The sequence below is a fragment of the Meles meles genome, chromosome 10 (assembly GCF_922984935.1).
Source record: "Meles meles chromosome 10, mMelMel3.1 paternal haplotype, whole genome shotgun sequence".
Lineage (NCBI taxonomy): Eukaryota > Metazoa > Chordata > Mammalia > Carnivora > Mustelidae > Meles > Meles meles.
This window is the reverse complement of record NC_060075.1, coordinates 18217447-18236356: the sequence shown is the minus strand read 5'-3', so window position 1 is coordinate 18236356 and position 18910 is coordinate 18217447. Positions and strand designations below refer to the sequence as shown.

At 55.5% G+C, this 18910-nt stretch overlaps 2 protein-coding genes across 6 annotated transcripts; one reads left to right on the top strand and one right to left on the bottom strand.

The window, feature by feature from the left end:
* The first annotated feature begins 38 nt into the window (after window positions 1-38).
* Window positions 39-14491, top strand: TMEM140 (transmembrane protein 140). Its single transcript, XM_046020119.1, has 2 exons — window positions 39-205; window positions 12556-14491. The coding sequence occupies exon 2, from the start codon at window positions 12592-12594 to the stop codon at window positions 13144-13146; it is 555 nt and encodes a 184-aa protein (XP_045876075.1). The 5' UTR covers window positions 39-205; window positions 12556-12591; the 3' UTR covers window positions 13147-14491.
* Window positions 14492-14628: 137 nt separating this feature from the next.
* CYREN (cell cycle regulator of NHEJ) lies at window positions 14629-18910 on the bottom strand. Of its 5 annotated transcripts, none has more exons than XM_046020121.1 (4): window positions 18224-18910; window positions 16793-17069; window positions 15867-15942; window positions 14629-14951 (listed from the first exon to the last, which is right to left on the bottom strand). In XM_046020121.1, the coding sequence occupies exons 2-4, from the start codon at window positions 17011-17013 to the stop codon at window positions 14697-14699; spliced, it is 552 nt and encodes a 183-aa protein (XP_045876077.1). In that variant the 5' UTR covers window positions 17014-17069; window positions 18224-18910; the 3' UTR covers window positions 14629-14696. The 5 variants fall into 5 exon arrangements, with proteins under 5 accessions (XP_045876077.1, XP_045876078.1, XP_045876080.1 ...); XM_046020122.1 differs by lacking the exon at window positions 18224-18910 and adding an exon at window positions 17769-18213; XM_046020124.1 differs by lacking the exon at window positions 18224-18910 and adding an exon at window positions 17891-18213.

Here is an 18910-nt window from a genome sequence, read left to right as displayed (position 1 = left end):
CCGACCCTCCGAGCGCTGTTTATTTGGACACTGGTGCGGCTGCGGGCGGGGCCGCCTCCGGGGCCGGGATCCGGACCGGGACCGTGACCTTGACCGCGTCCGCCCGCTCGGCCCTGCGCCCCCGGCCCCTCTCCCGAGCGCGCCGCGGGGACGCCGGCCGGAGACCCGCCCGCTCCGCTCTCCGAAGGCTCGGCCCCCGGTGCGTGTAAGTACCTGCCCCGCACGCGGCCCACCTGGCCCCCGGCCCGCCCCGGCGTAAACCCGCGCCCGCCACAGCCTACCGCGAGCGGGGGTCCGGGCAGGGCGGCGGGCGTCCGCGCGGCCCCGGGACCCGCCCCGCCCGCTCCTTCCCGCAGCTCCCTCCAGTGCCAGCCGGGGCGCGTCCGAACCCCGAGACGGAGCGGGCGACTCCAGGGCCCCCCGTCAGAGACACCCGGGGACAAGTGTGAGCGCCGGGGCTCGCCCCGAGTCTGGACAAACGAGTGTGTGTGGCGCGTGAGGCGGCCACAGCGCTCAGCAGAACCGGGCGGCCGGGCGCGAGCAGATCCCGGACTCGCGCGAGCTGAACTCGTCCCCGAAGTTACAAAAACACGCTTCCAATCCTTCGAATACACGGTCAGAAAGACCAGTGTTCTGACTCGGAATATTACGGGGTCTGAGATCTTGGGACCGTCTGTTACTAGACTGCAGTGCTTCTTGATGGAAATTCACGGCGGGAGCTTAGGGCTGCTGGGGCTTATCTTAAAGTATTTTAAAGTGGGCTGTTTCCTTAAGAACCTCCGTTACAGTTCGTCACCTGTAAACCCAAAGGCTCCTTTAAGAAAGTAAACTCTCTCTCTCTCTCCCTCCCTCCCCTTCTTTCCTTCTTACCTCCTGGCCACTACTGTACAGTTTTCAGTATCTTCTCCCCATGCCCCATCCCTCCCCAAGCCCTAACCTGAGACTCTCTGTTCCTAAGACTGGATTCTGCGTCTATGCCCCTTTCTTGGTGTTCTTTTCAGCCAACTTCTGCCTTATCTCACCTAATGATAAAGGTTGTTTACGTTTGTTTTTTAAGTTTCTCTTTTACATAAATACAACACATAATTCTGGAAATATTTTCAATGCAAAAAGAGAACAATTGTCCATGATGCCACCATCCAGAGATAGATCCCACGGCTAACACGAACATTTTAGAATGTTTCCTGAATCTCTTTCTTGCAGTCGTACTGTAGAATGTGATTTTAGACGTGACTTTATTCTAAAGTCGGCAGAGTTTCATTGCCGTGATGTGTCTTAATTCCAATGGTGGGCATTCGGGTTCCTTCCCGTTTTTTGCCAAATACTAACTACCAAGAACGTTCCTGTATATAAATCATTGATTGCATTTCTGATTGCTGCATTTCTGATTGCTGTTCCTGAGTGGAACAACCGGCCAGAAAGAATGATTTTTAGGGGTTTCGGTGCAAATTGCCAAATTGCCTCCTAGAAAGTTTGCACAGCTGTTTAACCGTTCCCACCATCCCTGCACCATCTGTCATGCGTTCTGGGACAACCAACATTTTCACCTGCGATTTTGATAGGGAAACTCCTAGGTTATTTCACTTGGCATATCTTTGCTTACATTACAAAATATATAGACTTTTTTCTTGTTAGTTAATGATACCATGATTTACATAAGGAGAATATATATTTGGTCTTTATTCCCCTTCTTGGCACAGAGTTCCTAAAACCTTTGGAATTTCGTAAGTGATCATAGAGGTAAAGGTATCTTCTTTATCCGTTAACAAACCCCTTCAACCACATCTGGGTTTATGTTAATGAGCTGACTTTTGGCAGAGCTCTACAGATGGGGTTTGGTTGCCCCAGAAACAACCTCGGGATTAGAAGGGAACTTTTAACCCCACCGCACAACCTGGGGTGGGGTTGGGGGGCAGACCAGCTGGAGTCGGTCACCCACACCCAGTGCCCAGTGACGTCATCCCTGGGGCCAGGGAATGAAGTCTCCTCTTAAGTGGGGGGTGGGGCGGGGGGGTGCGGCTCATGAGACTGAACCCTTGGCCAGTGGGACGTGACATTCTTCAGGTAGATGGTGTCAGAACTGAGTTAAATAGGTCACCAGCTGGTGTCACGAGAATTGTTTGGCGGAGGGAAAGTCTCACATTTGGTAGAGAGTATAAAGCTACACTGACCTATCGGCGGTCCTTCTCTTCTGAAATGTCTTCATATCCTTTGTTCCTTTATACAAGGGTTGTTCTTCTCACCTATTTGTGTGAACATCTCGTATATTCATAATAGTAATCACCTCATTTATTGCAGATATTTTCCATGCTCATTGACTAGTCATTTCATGATGTTAAATAGAAATGTGTCTTTGTATATGGTTAAATGCATACAATTGCTTTTATGATTTCAATTTGCTTTCAAGTTCCAAGTGTTCTTTCTCAGTCATAGATCAAATCTTCACTCTTTTCTAGAGCTTTTCTTTTTTCCTTCTGTTCATTACATGTCTGGCTTGGATCCATGTGAACTTTATTTCGGTTTGTGGTGTGAGATGAGGACTTAAACCAGTTTTGTTCTGTTTTCAGTTAGCTCACTGACGGCTCCAGTGCTGGTTAATGGGAAATCTTCCATGGAGCTGTAACGCCATTTTTTTTTTTTAAGATTTTATTTATTTGTTTGACACAGAGATCACAAGTAGGCAGAGCAGCAGGGAGAGAGAGGGGGAAGCAGCCTCCCTGCCGAGCAGAGAGCCCTATAGGGGGCTCGATCCCAGGACCCTGAGATCATGACCTGAGCTGAAGGCAGAGGCTTAACCCATTGAGCCACCCAGGTGCCCCTGTAATGCCACTTTTATCACGTTAACTTCCTATGTGCGGCTTTTCTGAGATACTTCACCTCGAGCGGTCCGTCCCAGTACCGCTGGGGGGCTACCATTGAGGGGGGTGGGATCCAGTTTCCCCTGTTATTTCTGGAATCCACCTGGGAACTGGATCCCGGGATGACCTCGGTGACTCTAGCCTGCCGTAGCCCTCAGGACAGTAAGTCTTCAAGTGATGTAGTCAGTGTAGCCTACCTGCAGGTTTGATCTTGGAATGCACGGACAGCGCGTTCTCGTTAGGACTGAGAGTCCTCAGAGCTTGGTACCCGGGGCTGACAGCACCTCAGCGTTCTCAGCCCTGTCAAACGACACGATGAAAACCGTTCAGTCATAGGTTTACCCTTCCTTGATGTGAGGGGCGACGAGCCGTGGACTGGGGGAGTACAGCGCCTCGCGGAGCCTGGAGCACTGGGGCGGGATTGGGGGGCCAGAGCAAATGGCGGAGAAAAGAGCAGTGTGGAAACCCGTGGGCACGACTGGCTGGGAGGTCCTGCTTTGTGGGGTACGGCCAGCTGGCGGAAGCGCACTGGGGGCCGTGCTCTGTGTGTGTGTTCGGTTTCCTTGACGGGTGCCTCCCAGACCGGCTGACTTGGGCTGGGCCCCGCTGCGGCCTCCATGTCCTGGTCCAGCAATATGAAGGATTCCCCAGGTCAGCCCCAGCCTAGACTTCAACAGACCTTGGGAGGAGATCCCCAGCCACCCAGCGCTTCTGTGAGGGGAGCTGCCGTCTGTCTGCTGGGCCACAGTGGGGCGGTGGGGGTGCTCCCCAGGGCAGAGGGCCCGAAGGAGCCGCAGCCCCGGCCCTCTGCTCAGGCAGCCTACCCACGGCAGCCCCGAGTCTGACCAGGCCAAGACCTGCTTTCTCAGGCTCCCAGATCTGGCCCTGAAGGCTGGAGGGGGAGGCCCCACAGCCTCGGTTACTCAGTTTGGAGGTGATTTACTTTCCCCGAGTTATTCTGCGCCTGGCTTGAAGCCCTTTCATGCGTTTTACAAACTCACCAGGGAAGAGCCCTCTCCTGCCCGGTGAAGACGAAGGTGAAGCTCTTGGGAAACTTAACCATCCTTTCAGCCAACTCTCTAAAGACCTCTTGCAAAGCTTAAGGTCTAGGCCTTATTTTGACCTCCCCTGCCCCTCCCGGGGTGTAACCACACTCAGGTAGGCCTGAGTGCTTTCCGCGGGCCCAGCCGGCAGGATGGGCACGAGGTAATCCCCGCACTTTGCTCCAGCTGTCCCAAATCCCAGGTCTGCCTGCCATCTGGGCGTCAAGCTCCTTGCGTTTGGGGGAAGAGGGATATGAGTCAAGGGAACACTCGGTTAGAAGCATAGGATCCACACCTGTCACCCTGGCCGACAAGGCCCTCAGGGACTGGGTACAGCTCACCTGTCCAGACTAGTCTCGTCCCTCTCCTCTGTCACAGGGCTGCAGGCACCCCAGCCCTGGAAATCTGTTCGTCTCCCACCCAGGTGTTTACAGCTACTGCCCTCACTCCCTGGAAGGCTCTGGAAGACTCCAGAGGGCTCTTTCAAGTCCCTCAGGCCTCAAACCAAGATGTCTCCTCCCCACGCAGGCCTTCCCCGACCCACTGATCCAGACTAATGGCTTCCTCCTGCCACCATCTCTCCTTGCTTCACCCTGTTTGTTTCCTTCCCAAATCCTTTCAGAAGTTACCATTGTATTTTTAAAAGTCTACCGTTGGCCTTTGTCTCCCCAACTAGAAAGTGAGCTCAGTGAATCCCGGCCCCTGGTTTGCCCAGAGTGCTACTGACTCTACAGGGCCTGTGACAGAGGGAACCATCCAGAATGTGCCATTCGCGGCATCACAAAAGGAAACCCTGGCCCCCTCAGTAGGAGGGGGGCTATGGCTCTCGGGATTGCAGCAGAGGCCAGGCAGGAGACCCAACAGCCAGCGGCAGTCCTAGTTTCCAGTACTACTCGCCTTCACCCTCTGCTTTGGGTCCGGTGAACCCCGGTCTTAGCCTCCCATCAGCCGGCTGTGGAGTCCCACCACAAAACACCAAATGCAGGCGGGCCCAAGGTGCAGGCACGCGCGCCTTCAGAAGGATTTTCTCGCTCTTGGAACTGTCTTTGACCTCTGCTGCCAGCTGGATCATCTGCTTGCAAGGGCTAATAAGCAGCAAAACAGACGGTCCGAGAGCCTGGAGGCCTTGCATTGCTGGAACCCGCAACGCGGCCTACTCGAGCAGCTTGTGCGCATGGAGGTCTGCAGACCCATGATTCTGACCCCAAGTGCAGTCTCGTGCTGTGGTCCCGTTTCTGCGGGCGAAGCTGCTTTCATTAACACGCAGCATGAAGGACATCTGACTGTCGCGCCGTGTAAAAAGCCACTGTGGGGCCTGGCCCCCCCCCCCCAACCCCGGGCAGCTGGCCCCCACTGCACACGCTTGGAAGGCACTGCTGAGGCCCAGTTTTGAAAACTAAGAACCTGGGCTCCTGTTTCTGCCAAAGGAAGCATGACACATTTCCCCTACTTCTTCCCTTTTTATTTTTGTCAGAGCCACACCCCAGCGGTGAACGCACTGGTCCTGTGTTCAGCTTAAGGGGCCTTAGTCGGGCCAGGCCCCCTCCTCCGACAGCTCAGCTTCCAGCCGGGCTCCTCCCCCATCAGACTGGCTGGCTTTACTCTGCTAACGTTGGCTTCCCTGGCTTCGCTCTCCATTCATGTGGCTCGCCCAGCCTGGGGTGGGGGTGGGGTGCGGGACACCAGGGCCCAAGCTCCCAGACCCTAGCCCGGGTGGGCCGGCTCTACATCCCCTGCTCTTCACCTCCCTGTCCCTGTGTGACACAGCGTCTGCATCAGACGTCCCTGAAGATCCTTCCAGGACCGCAGGTCCTCTGGGGGAGCTCCTCTTCTGTCTCCTCTAGCATCTGACAGCTGCCGGGCTGGGGGGCTCTGGGCTTAACTTCTAGGAGTTTCCATTTCCTCTCTCTGGTAATAATGATTTAAATAGTACTTACTAGGTAACGTTCCACATGCTGAAGATAAATTCACCTCATTTAATTCCTATAACGTCTACAAAATAAGTTCTAATAGACCCATTTTCCAGATGAGAATACTAGGCCCCGGGATGTTAACTAATACAGCTGGTAAGCAGTCAGCCTGGGATTTGAACCCAGGACACACAGCTGCCACGTCTGTGCCCAGAAGCCTTAGCCCACGTTGTTTGCTCTATTTGAAGGACGAACACGGGCAACGGTGCGCCCCAGGCCTCAGCAGGCTTGTGCCGGGCTGGGTGGAGGCAGGTTCCACAGTGATGACCACCATCCTGCCTGACAGATGTCATCATCCGCCTGCTGTGGGAAAGTGGGGAAGTGCCTGACCTTTACTGAGCCTCAGGTTCTCCCCTGGAAAACGGAGATAAGAACCATAGAGCGGCTCCCCCAAGGTTCTTGTGAGAACTTAATAAAGTAGTGCTTTCCCCAAGCTCACACAGAGTAGATGCCCGCGAGATGCTGGTCTGTTTCTAACTACGAGTAAGGTCTCAACCAAATTAGATTGCTTGCTCGACGCCTTCCACTGACCCAAGAGAATTCTCCGAGTAAGCTCTGCTTGCTCATATCTCTGCCAAAGGAAATAGGACACATTTCCAGCTTTCTTAAATCATTAATGAACAGGAGGGCCGGGAGGTGAATTTGTAACTGATAACCACCTAGTAACCCACCTGTTTTTTCTTTCAAGCTTCTGGTCGGACAACAAAGTGATGTCGTCCAGGTTCTACCGGGCAGTCCCCTCGGCTCTGGCTGTGCTGGGCGGGGGCGGGGGCCGCTGCCCTTGACCCCAGCTGTGCCCACATCTCATGGGTCCTCACGGCTGTGCCCACATCTCATGGGTCCTCCTCTCCGTGTTCAGCTCTGGAAGCTGTTGGCTCAGAGAACATATCTGAGAAAGAGAGATTCTTGTAGAGAGCCCACATTTAGGAAATGGGAAGAATAAAAGGGCCAGGAAGAGGAGAACCAGGACAGAGAAGTGGGCAGGAGAAGAAAACACAGCAGGGAGTTTGATCAACTCTGTGTGCTGTTGCTTAAGTCCATTCAGTCATTCACATGTCACTCAGTGCCTGCCTTGTGCCTGGTGGCCCTGGGGGTTGGGGACCTAACAGTGAAAGATAGATTTTTGGTAGATAAACAGCCAGCCAGCTAACTCGAGATACGCGAAAACGAGCGGGAGAGAAGTCCTGGTCCTCACGGAGTTTACATCCCACTGGGGGTTGTGAGGGATACGACAAGAAAAGGTGGAGAATGGGGGACGGTAAAAAGCTGCAGAGAGAGCAGGAAAGGGGCCCAGGGAGCACCAGAGGCTGCTGTGGGGGGCAGTCAAGGTGAAGATGCAAGGAGGGGGGGATGGTCTGGCCTCCCTGAGAAAGGAGCATTGGCGCACAGAGCCCCAAGGGAGGCGAGGGAGGGAGACCCGTGAACAGAAGAACATTCCAGGCAGAGGTAGTAGCAAGTGCCAGAGCCCTGACTTGCCTCAGGTTCTTAGAAAATACAGCAGAAGCCACTGTAGTGGAAGCTGGGGGGTGGTGGGGAGGGAACAAGACTACTAGAGGCCGGTTCCTAAAGGAATAGGAAGAAGGCCAGGTAATTGTTCATGCTGCCACGAACAGGTGGCACCCTTGGTAGCAAAGACCATCCTTGGTAGCACGTTCCAGAAGACACACGGCCCTCCAGGGAGAGCAGAGGATAGTGTTCCTGGGGGAGGAAGTCGGGGGTCCCGGAGTGCAGGGCGCACACTCCTGGAGGGGCCGCTGTCTGTGGGTTCCCGATGACCCACTGTGGGCCACACTCCAAGGGCTCACTGAATACCTAGTGAGTGGAACAGACCTCCCGCGGGTGACGGACGGGCATGAAAGACGTGCAAGGGTGCTCGGTGAGGCCCCCTTGGGGCGTCATGAGCGACAGGGGCACGCAGGTGGGAATCGGGTAGATGGCGAGAGCCCTCAGCCCCAGTTCTGCGGAACTCTGGTCTGCGTCCTGGATGTTATGAGTCTGTGGGCAGGAAGAACGAATTGGAAAAAAAAAAAAAATAGGATGGGGGGGGTCTTTTTGGGTTTTTTTTTTTTTTAAGATTTTATTTATTTATTTGACAGAGAGGTCACAAGTAGGCAGAGAGGCAGGCAGAGAGAGAGGAGGAAGCAGGCTCCCCGCGGAGCAGAGAGCCTGATGCGGGGCTCGATCCCAGGACCCTGAGATCATGACCTGAGCCGAAGGTAGCGGCTTAATCCACTGAGCCACCCAGGCGCCCCCTTTTTGGTTGTTTTTATAAAAAACAAAATAGAGGAGAAGGGAGTTTTGTGGGAATCTCGATCATTGGGATAAGATGAAAATGCAATACCGAAAGCCATGAGTAGAGCAGGGACAACTGAGAAGCTGTAGTGTGGGGTCAGTGTCGGTACACAGCGGGGTCCCACGGTGATGAAGCTCTGGTCCTTTAGCGGATCACAGAGAGGGACCAAGCACGCTCCGGAGATGGAGACCAGGGCTACCGACCCTCCTCTGTGAAAGGGGATGAAGGGACTAGGACAGTTTGTAAGGTTTCTTTTGACTCCACGACTCAGGAGAGGGCATTTTGGCGGTCTTGAGAAGCAAGTGCCCTTGGCAGGAGGCGGTGTTTCACCCACATTCACCTCAGCATTAGTTCTAGTCTGACAAAATAATGTCGAACAACGTAATCTATACCGCTGTCCTCGCGCTATCGTGGTGTTTACGAAGCAGGATACAAACATATTTACCCAAGCCCAACTGTGTAAAACAATGTTATGGAAGGAAATGTGTTGTTAAGAGTAGTTGTTTCTTCAACCCGAGGTTACAGGTGATTTTTAGTCATTCGCATATTTTTCTGGTTTTCTATGATCGGCATCTATTGCTTTATTATAAACAGGGGAAAGTTCAGCTAAAAAAAGGGCAGCAGTGACTCAGCAGTCTGCCGGGTTCCCCGCTGAAGGAAGCAAGGCTTACTGTGAAAGAGAATGAAAAAGCTCATGGTGGCGAGAACGTGATTGCTAGGATCCTTAAAGGCCAAAAAAGCCAGGGTGGGCTCCTGGCACAGCAGAGGAGAGGGCCATGGGCTTTTCCGGCCGATCCATCTGCGTTCACTTTGAGACGTTTAGACAAAGAAGCCTCCAGCCTTAGTCCACGAGGTCCTGAAGCCTGTCCAGGTGTCCCATAGGACACAGGACACGTGCAGCAGGCGGCCCAGCACTGTGCGCAGTGTGGCCGAGACACCAAACACAGCCTCCCCTCACCTCAAGCAGCTTTGCTGGCTTGTTAGGACACGTGCCTGAGATTACTAAAGGATGTCACAGGGCCCTTCCTCCCTCCCTCCCTCCCTTCCTCATTCATTCATTCATTCAAAAAAAGTTCTTGTTGTCTATCACCCACATTCTGGGGACAAAACGGAGAGCAAACTAGACGGGGGCAGGTGTCAGTAGGATTTAGAGGCAGAAAGCAGGGTCGGACTTCAGCAGTGGGGTGGGGGGTGCCTGGGTGGAGAGCACAGGGAGCAGGCCCCCCTCGGAGAGAAGTGCAAGTTCAGAGTGGCGCCAGGTGGCCATGACCCCGGACTCCAGGCGAAGGAGCTGCGACTGAACTCTGCGCCTGTGAAGAGGGGGAAGAAGGGAAGCCAGGGGCGACCACCTTCTCCGCAGACCCACTTCTGGCCTTCCCAGCCGCAGTTTGATTTGTTCTCTCTCGGCTGAGAACCCACCAAAGAGCAGTTGAGGAAGAGAGAGATCAAAAACAAAGGCCAGGCTGGCGCTCCCCCCACCCCTTCCTGAGGCCAAGCTTGTAGCATGGAGGGGGCGGGGCTGCCTTCCAGTCGAAAATGCTTAATAATAGCGATTTCTTTTTTAACCCACGTGTAATAGGCCCGAAACAGGGGCAGCAAGGGGGAGCATTCATATGAAGCCACCCCTGCTCCCCACCTCTGGGTCCAGGGCAGCGGAGGCAAGTCAGACCTCACTTTCTACAGCACACTTGTTCGAATCAGGGTTCCAGCCGTGGAAATCCTCTCCACACCCTGATACCTAAACCCACTAAAAACACAGATACAGGTTTTTACAAGCATTTGTTAAATATCCAAAACCATACAAAACACCCTCCTGCTGGGGATTCCCCGCCTCTCCCTGTCCTGCACCTCCCCACCCCCTGCACCACAGGCCAGACTGGTTAGAACCCCCATTACACCAATCTCACAACACAGGGCCTAAAGACACCTTTGTCATACCTGGTAAGTCTTGCTGTCGCAAGCACAAAGCTCCAGCTGCATTCAAACAGGGCCTCGGCCTCCTGTTTTCATTAATTCAGGCCTCCCAAGACTCCGGTCAGTACACGCTACGGAGGTAGGGGGCTTCTGGGGGGGTAGCCCCTCGCTCTCCCATCTCCGAGCTCCCCTGGAGAAGCCACGGGCAGGGGCCCATGTGCAGGTCCTCACAGGCTCAAAACCCCACTGCAGGCACAGGTTGATGTTTCTGTTCTAATGGGCCCCAGCCTCAGCCCCAGGCTGTCCCCTGCTCTCTGCCAAAGGAGTTGCTGATATATCTTTTTTTTTTTTTTAAGATTTTATTTATTTATTTGACAGAGAGAGACCACAAGTAGATAGAGAGGCAGGCAGAGAGAGAGGGAAGCAGGCTCCCTGCTGAGCAGAGAGCCCGATGCGAGACTCGATCCCAGGACCCTGAGATCATGACCTGAGCCGAAGGCAGTGGCTTTAACCCACGGAGCCACCCAGGTGCCCCAGGATATAAAGAATATATCTTTATTCTCCTTGTTTGTCCTCTGAAAGCAGCCACCTGCTACAGAGTGAATGGTTGTGACCTTCCAGATTCGAATGTTTGAGCCTAAGCTCAGTGTGATGGTATCAGGAGGGGAGGCCTGTGGGAGGTGATTAGGTTCACAGCAGAGCCCTCGTGTAGGAAATCAGTGCTCTCATGAAAGAGGCTCCCAGAAAAAAATCGAGAGGCCCCAGAGAGCTCTCTTGCCCGTTCCGTCCTGTGAGGACACAGCCAAAGAGGTCCATCAGCCAGTGCCTACATCTCGGACGTCCCAGCCTCCAGAGCGGTGTCTGCTGTTTCTAAGCCACCCAGTCTGTGGTGTTTGGTGCAGTGGCCCAGGGACACGAGGACAGCCCCCTCTCCCTCGGGCGGGTCCCATATCCTGTTCCCAAGTACGTGTCCTTTTTCTCCCTCTGGGCGCTGTCTGTTCTTGCACAACAAATAAGGGATGTGGTCAGACACTCCTTCCTTCCAGTCAGCTGTGGGAAAGAGGGAGGGGCTGCTCCTCCCCGGGGACCCTCCCGACGCTACCCTCCCGCTGCACCAGTGTCCCTGGCGCTCCCGGCTGTTTGCAGACTGGATGTCACTCTGATTAGTCCCCAGCACCTGGTGTCTTCTAAGGCCTGCAGCACTGAGTTCCAGAGCTCTGGGCTGTCAATGGCGATTTTATTCCTAAGCGGAAGGTTTGCAAACACGAAGGTATTGTATACAGACGACTGCTGTAGAGGCCGATTTGGAGAGGTCCTTTGGGGTAAACACGGTTTGAAAACATTTTTCAAACACGATGAGGAAGGTGTATATTACATTTAAGTTTTCTGCAGGTCAGCTGGGCAATAAAATCACTAAAAAATAACTGCTGCCTTTGACTCAGGGGCTGTACTCTTAGAGATCTAGCCTAAGGAAAAATCAGTCCTACAAGCATCTTCCCTGTCACTTGTAACTGTGAAAAATGGAAACAAGTTGCCTGACAGGGTCCTGGATAAATCTATGACAGGAGCTAATACGCAGCCATTACTCATGTTTTTGAGGACTATTTAACAGCTTTGAAAACAGGTTCAGAGTATTCAGTGAGAAGATCATTATGGTCAACCGTATGATTATTTTAAAAATACACCAGCACATAGGAAAAAAAAAAATATTGGTAGAAAATTAACAGTGCTTCTATGTATGCGGTGAGATAAAGGTTATTTTTTTATATTTTTTCTTTATAAAAATTATTTTCCAAGATTTCTATAATTACTGCTGTCCGGAAAGAACGGTAGACACTTTAAGAAGTCGGGAGTACGACTGTGATTGCATTACCAGGTGGCCTCTTGTCTTCCCGCGTCCTGACACCCAGTGCAGGGCCGGTGGGCTCACAGGGCCGTCGAGCAGGGCTCCTCAACCCCAGCTCACATGAGAGCACGCTGTAGAGCTCCCAGAACAGTCAGGGCCTGGCCCCAGCCTCAGAAGTTCTGATTGGACCGGTCGGGGTCCCACTGATGGTGGTTCTTCCAGCTTCTGGTGGTGCCGCTGTCACCCTGAGAACCGTGCCCCCGTCACCCTGAGAACCGTGCCCCCCTTCGGGCCCCCAAAGACCCGTTGGCTTCTCCTTCACCCCCGACAAGCCCTCCCTCGTCAGAATCTGAGAAACTCCCTCGCAGACGTTTCCAGTGGCTTGTGGTGTCGGAAGTGCAGCGAAGGCCCAGTTCAGAGGGCCTAGTGAGCCCGTGTCAGGCCCTCCCAGCTGAGGGAGGCCGCTGCGGCCTCCCCAAGTGGGTCCTGCCTGGAGGTTCCCAACTTCTTGTTCCCGCTGGGGTTGGAAGGAAGGGTGCCATGGGTGTTTATGGAATTCCAGAAGGGAGAACGTGAGCTTGTGAGGACGCTGGGAGGCAGACTGGGCACTGACGGCTGTGACTTCCCTCAGGTCACAGGAAGGCGGCCGCGCGAAGGGCAGGAGAAAATGACTGTTGCCGGGCCGAGGCGGAGTGAGCCGCTGCTGTTCCTGGGCCTCATGGCCGTGGCGGCGGCGGTCATCTCCCTGCTGTTCTACGCTCTGCTCTGGAAGGCCGGCGACCTCGCGGACTTGCCCAACCTCAGAATCGGCTTCTACAACTTCTGCCTGTGGGACGAGGGCACTGGCTCCCTGCGGTGCCACCAGTTCCCTGAGCTGGAGGCCCTGGGCGTGCCGCGGGTCGGCCTGGCCCTGGCCAGGCTGGGTGTGTACGGGGCCCTGGTCCTCGCGCTCTTTGTCCCCCTGCCTCTCTTCCTGGCCCGGTGCAACGGCAGCGAGGGAGAGTGGCAGCTGGCGGTGGGCTTCCTGGCCATGTCCTCTCTGCTGCTGGCCAGTGGCCTGGGCCTCTTCCTCACCTACACCTGGAAGTGGCTCAGGCTCTCCCTGCTGGGGCCTGGGTTTTTAGCTCTGGGCACTGCCCTGGCCTTACTTGTCCTCTTGCTGATGGCCACGGTCATGTTCCCTCAGAGGGCGGAGGACAAGAGCAAGCTGGACATCTTCTAGTTCTATCTAAAGGCTTACATGATTGCAAGAGTTCAGTTTGAACCATGCTCGGAGACGGTGCCAGAAAATTGAGGGGCTAGTATGTCTTCTCAGCCTGTTTCATAGCGAATGCTGATCTCGAGCCCTAGCAGACGGGCCCCACCACGGAGAAGGGGGGTTACCCAGTGTCCAGAAGGCCAGGAGGCAGCAGTGGTGGGACAACCTTTGTGCAGGGTTGTCCTTCCTGTGGGACTTCCGAGGTTCCCAAGGACACCCCCAGACCATGTAGCTCCTTGTCCAGAGAAGTCCTGCTCTAACGCACTGACCTGAGCCAGCCATTCTTACTTCGTTCTCAGGAGGACAGGGAGAGGATTGCCCTCACGAGGCCTGATTGCCAGGGTAATTGGCCGTATATCAAACTAGAACCCAGGAAAGGTTTATGTCAACAAATGGGGAACATTATGAGAGAGAGAGAGCGTGCCTCAGTGTCCCCTGGGGCCCTGGTTAGCAAGCTCCCCCTCCCGGGGTGGGTGTGACGTGCAGAGTCCCTCTCGCCATACCACTCCCGAAGGCCCAGGAGGGACCCCTTGAGGGATTCACCACAGACAGAACCCGTGGGCACAAACAGAAGCCTCGGAGGCTTTGAGGGCTCTCCTGGAAAGGCTCCTGGACCCGAAGCCAGACGCCGCAGGGGTGGCAGCGGGCAGATCATTCCTCGCACACGCCCTGGGAGTCAGGAACAGAATGCACTGAGGAGAGGAAGGCGAACGGCGCAGTCCGGGCGTACAGAGGCTGCACCTCTTCCCTCCTCCACCCGGAACTACAAAGGATAAAAGCACAACCTTCGCCTTGGGGGACTGTATTTCTCCACATCTGCGTATCAGAAAACCTGGACGGTGAACGACAGCCCCATTCGACGCCTGTCGGGAGCCACCCTGAACAGAGACAAAATGCAGACTGGCGGGATCTTGTCTGCAGTCTCCCGCGGACTCCCGGCCACTCTTGCTTCACAAGTGCCCCGGGGCTGAGGCTGAGCCGCTGAGTGGAAGGAAGGTGACGGGGCAGCGGGGGGGGGGGGTGCGGAGGCCTGGCAGAGCCGGGCACCGTGGGCGGGACACCTGCCTCCCGGGCTCCACAGGGCAACTCGGTTTAGAACAAGCTTCCTCCGCAGGGAGAGATCGCGCTGACAAAATGGTCAGGCTTCCCGTGAACTTAGCAGCCATACTCTTTCTTCTTTCAAAGTTATTAAGTTGACTCTTTGGTTCCAGTAAGTGTGACCCCCCATGTCCACCTTTCCCTGAACCTGGGAAGTGAATAAAGCCAGACCCTCTGAGTGGGGGAGGCTCAGTGCAGAGAGAAATTCTAACGGAGGCTCATTCGGGCTCATTTCCACACACTCGGCGTGACAGGTCCCAAGGCCCAGAGCCTCCTGGGCTTCCCCTCCGAGGCGCACCTGCCAGTCCAGGGAGGGGAGGACGGGGCGGCATCGGCATCCTTGGGCAGGTCCCGGGCGGGGAGGGGAAGCCAGCTTCCTCCAGCGTGCTGCGTCAGAGTCCTAGGGAGTCTGTCCCTTAGCTGAAAAATATTTCCCTGACGTATTTTAACATGTCCTCATCCTCCTCAGGGCTCCCGCTGCATGCCGAGTCAGAGCCTGGGGGCCCCTGAGGGGGGCTGAGGCCTGGAGGAAGGGCGTCTTTCCCAATGTCCTCATCCTCACTTCTACTCCCAGGAGATCCTGGTGACGACGCTGAGCGGATTGGGGACAGCTCCGGCTTATCAGCGCCCACCAGAGTAGGAGACTCCAAGGGCTTTTCCTGTTTCCGGGCCTGCGGGAGTAGGAGAAATGACAGGCAAAACAGACATGTTGTTGTTTCCCGAGTGAACGTGTGTGGGTTTATCCATCGGCGAGGCAGAAGCCACTGTGAAGCCAGCGTGTGACCGGGTCGGGCACCGCTCCCCCCTCAGAGCCTCTCCTCCCGCTGCCCTCCCTCCTGGCCCTCAGCTCCTGTACAAGCCAAGACCAATGTGGGAGAGACGTGGGCAGGGGCCTGAGGAATACCAGAGAGGAAAAGAAAAACAGGAAACACATCTGGAAAGGCAGGGGTGACAGAATGGAAGGAGCAGGGGATACAACACTTGAGTGTGGGCGTAAGCGCTGTCACTTACTGGCTGTGTAACTAAGGGGAAATCCCTGGGCCTCAATTTCTTTATCTGCAAAATGGGGATAATAACTGAAATAATGGTCACCAGGTGACGGCAAGAATTAAATGAGACAATAACATACGAAAGTACCCCGTCAACTACACAACACTAAGGTGGTACAATTACTATTTGCCTCAGAAGCCAGGAGACGTGGGTGGCTGTGGGCTAAGGAGAAGTACAACGGCACGAAGTCACCTCACGCAACTGAGACCCTGCAGAGAACGTAAGCAGTTCGAGACTTCCCGTCCCCTCCACACACCAGCACAGTCAGCCCAGAGACAGCGGCTCTCTCTCCCACGGCCACTCCCTCCCCAGGTGTCCAGCCCCAAACATTAAGTCCCACCTCACATGGGGAGAGGCCAAGGGGAGCGCGATCCTGAGAGAAGTGCTAGAAAAGGGCCAGGTGGAAGAAATGGGATGACAGATGATAGGGGTCCCCAAGGCCGCCTGAGAATGCAGGACGTCTCTTTGATTGCCTCTCACCAGGGCCCAGTCCAGTTTCTGGTCCCAAGAGTAAGAAGAGACACAGTTGACTTTACCTCAACCAGGATCCCCAGAGCGACGTCTACCATTTCAGCTTCATTCATGCAGTACACGGTCCTCGCTGTGGCAAGTCTGAAAGGAAGGCGTGATGCTAGGATGGGGACACATGGGTCTCAGGTCTCACGAGAGGGAAGAACATGAAAGAGTCCCATCCCTGAGCCTCCCCACCCGCTGCCGCCTTCCAGTCTGAAAGGAGGGCATGATGGCCAGTTCCCGACAGCCAGTGCCCCCGACACAACGGACACCAGCAGATCAAACAGATCATCAGGCCAAGACATGACTGACCCCCACCTACACCCATGAGCACAGGAGAACAGGACCGCAAGTCAGAAGGGATGTGGGTCAGTTAGGACAACATAGAAAAGGAAAAGCCAAGGAGGGGGGCACTGTAGTGCCCAATCTAGGAGAATGCAGGGACCTCCCCTCCCTGGCAGCCCGAAGGCTCCCCCAAATTACCACCATTCAACTAGCTGCCCCCACAGCTTCTGACTGCACCCCGGCCCAGTGACGCTCCTCTGTCTGTCCCTGAGGATCTGCCCAAGGGAGACTGGACCCTGGTCCACTCAGCTTGACCACAGGAGGGTCACAATTTTTGGTGCAAATGAAGACAGTGGCATTTTGGACAACCAGAGTCTCTGAGAGCTTGGCTAACCTGTACACACCAGAGGGGAGCACTGCCTGGGAGCCTTAAGGGTCTGGCTGGGGAGATGCACCCGCCGAGCCGGGGTCTGTGAGGGGAGGGCTCACTTCACCCCCCCCCCCCAGACCGTGCACCTGCGAGCTGAAGAGGTTTCTGCCAGGCTGAAACACCCACCCACCTCCCTGTTCCACCAGCACCGGAAGGCTCAGCCCCAGCAACTGTGATGCCCCAAGCCCTCCCTTCTCCTGATTTCTCGGGAACCCCAGCCAGAAGTCGTCCCACCTTGCAGCGGCAGCCTGCTGAGCTGCCGGTCTCCCCCGCTTGGGGGTCTTGGCTGCCACCTTTCTCTTCTCGGCCTCCTGGGCTGTCATCCATGTGGGAAGGACCCTCTTTTTATCTTCAGATTTTAAGTCTCCCATCTCTCTTTTCTCTCCTGAAGATGAGTCAGGGCCCAGGCTTAATGACTTGCATCTCGAATTCAGGACAGCAAACTTCACTCTCATCACACCAGGAATTACAGGTCTGTGTGTCACACTGCATGGGAGTCACACTGCAATTCCTACAAAGAACAAAGTCCAGTGAATTCTAAGAAGTTAGAATACTTCCAGTCATCCACTGTAATTACGGGTCAGGACGGGCCACAGGTTAGCTGGGCAAAGAGCAGGGCCCAGACTAAGATGGGCCACTCTCCTTCTTCCTACCATCCAAGATGCTTGCTGTCCCCAGGGTGCCCTGCCTCTCCTACCCTTAACCTGTCTCTCCCTCATCTCCCCAAATCCAGACTTTTCATTTCCTCTACCTCTATCTCTGTGGTTACAGAGAACCCCAAGTCCATTTTGATCCCTGGGAAGGTTGAATCAACCAACCAAGCAACACCCCCTCCCTTAATCCGAAGACACTTATGACTGACCAGATTTTAGCTGGCTCCAGATGGGAGAATCCCGAAGACCCAAGGGCAGCCTCTCATCTAACAGTCTCTCTTCTCCGCTCCCCCTAAAGCTCAGTCCCCACCCTGGGGCTCAAAGGGTGCAAGTCGAACCCTTCCACTTGCCAGCCAACCCTGAAAACAGCTCAGGGCTCCACCTAGGGAGGACCTTACTGGAATAGAGTTTGCCTCTAAAAGGGTCAGCCACAAATAAGGGATCCCTCTCTGAATCATAATCATTTATTGTTCATCTAGAAGGCTGATTACAACTTAAAAATGAGCAGAACGTCATCCTAACCTGTCTGGCCAGAGGACAGACCTTGGCCAACGTACCTCGCTGCTGTCAGAACTCAGGCAACGGTAATAGTCATTCCCACAACTAAGGAGCACTGCTAACCGCCAGGCATCCCGACATCCATTCGACCCCAAGGCGGGTATTATCAAGCCCATTTTACCAGCGAGGAACTGACTGCATGTGCACAAGCTTTCAAAGAAGTCTGAAATGGCCAGCCCGGGCTCGCAGCCGGGTCCTGCAGGCCAAACCCTGTGCCTAACCGACGCCACGCTGCCACGCTGCCACGCTGCCGGGGCTCCAAGGAGCGCAGAGGCCCGGCGGGGAGGGCCGGGAAGCCAGAAGGAGCCCGTGCTACCTGGGGAAACCCAGCCCCGCGCGCTCGGGATACGCCCGGGACCGCCCCCCCCCCCCCGGTCTCCCCCGCCCCAAGCCACGGCCAGCCGCGGCCTCGGGGACCCTGCGCCGCCCTGGCCGCGGCGGGACGAGTGCCAACCTGCGGGGGGGAGAGTGGAGGGGAGGCACGTGGACCTGCACGCGGCGCCTGGCTGACCGCGGGAGGGAGGCCGCCCGCACGCCCGCTCGCCGCCCGGGTGCTCGGGGCAAGGGGGCAAGGCGGAGCTCAGTCCTGCCGGCGCCCCGCGCGCAACTCCCCCGCCCCGGGCGGCCAGGCACTTCCGGCCCCGGTCGCTGCCGGCGCGGAGAGCCGGCGCGCCCCCTGCAGGCAGCTCGCTCCGTGGGCGTCCCCGCCACACGCGGACTCGCCTGCGTTGGGGCGGGGCGCTGACAGTCAGTCTCTGCCGGACCAAACTCGGCAGCGGCTCCTCTGAACTGTCATCTAGGCCCTGCCTTTGGAGCATCCCTGCCCCCTTCTGCATTGTCCAGTTTTAGCAAGCATCCTACCAAGCCATTTTAGCCAGGACCCCCCAGCCCCAATCCTGACTGCCTTCACATTTGGGTAGGCTCCTCATCTTTTACCGTCTTCCAGGTGATGTCTGATCACTGAGATTGCCTTCCGCAAGAATCCTAGTGCTGGGGTTAGCCAGAGCCCTCCTCCCTCCACCCTCCTAACCCCTGGTGTTTCCTCTTAGCAACTTTCCATCCACTGACCCCACCCTGCTCCTTAGCTATCAAGTCCCTTCTCCTGGCTGTATACAGAGTTAAGACTCCAACTACAAAACCC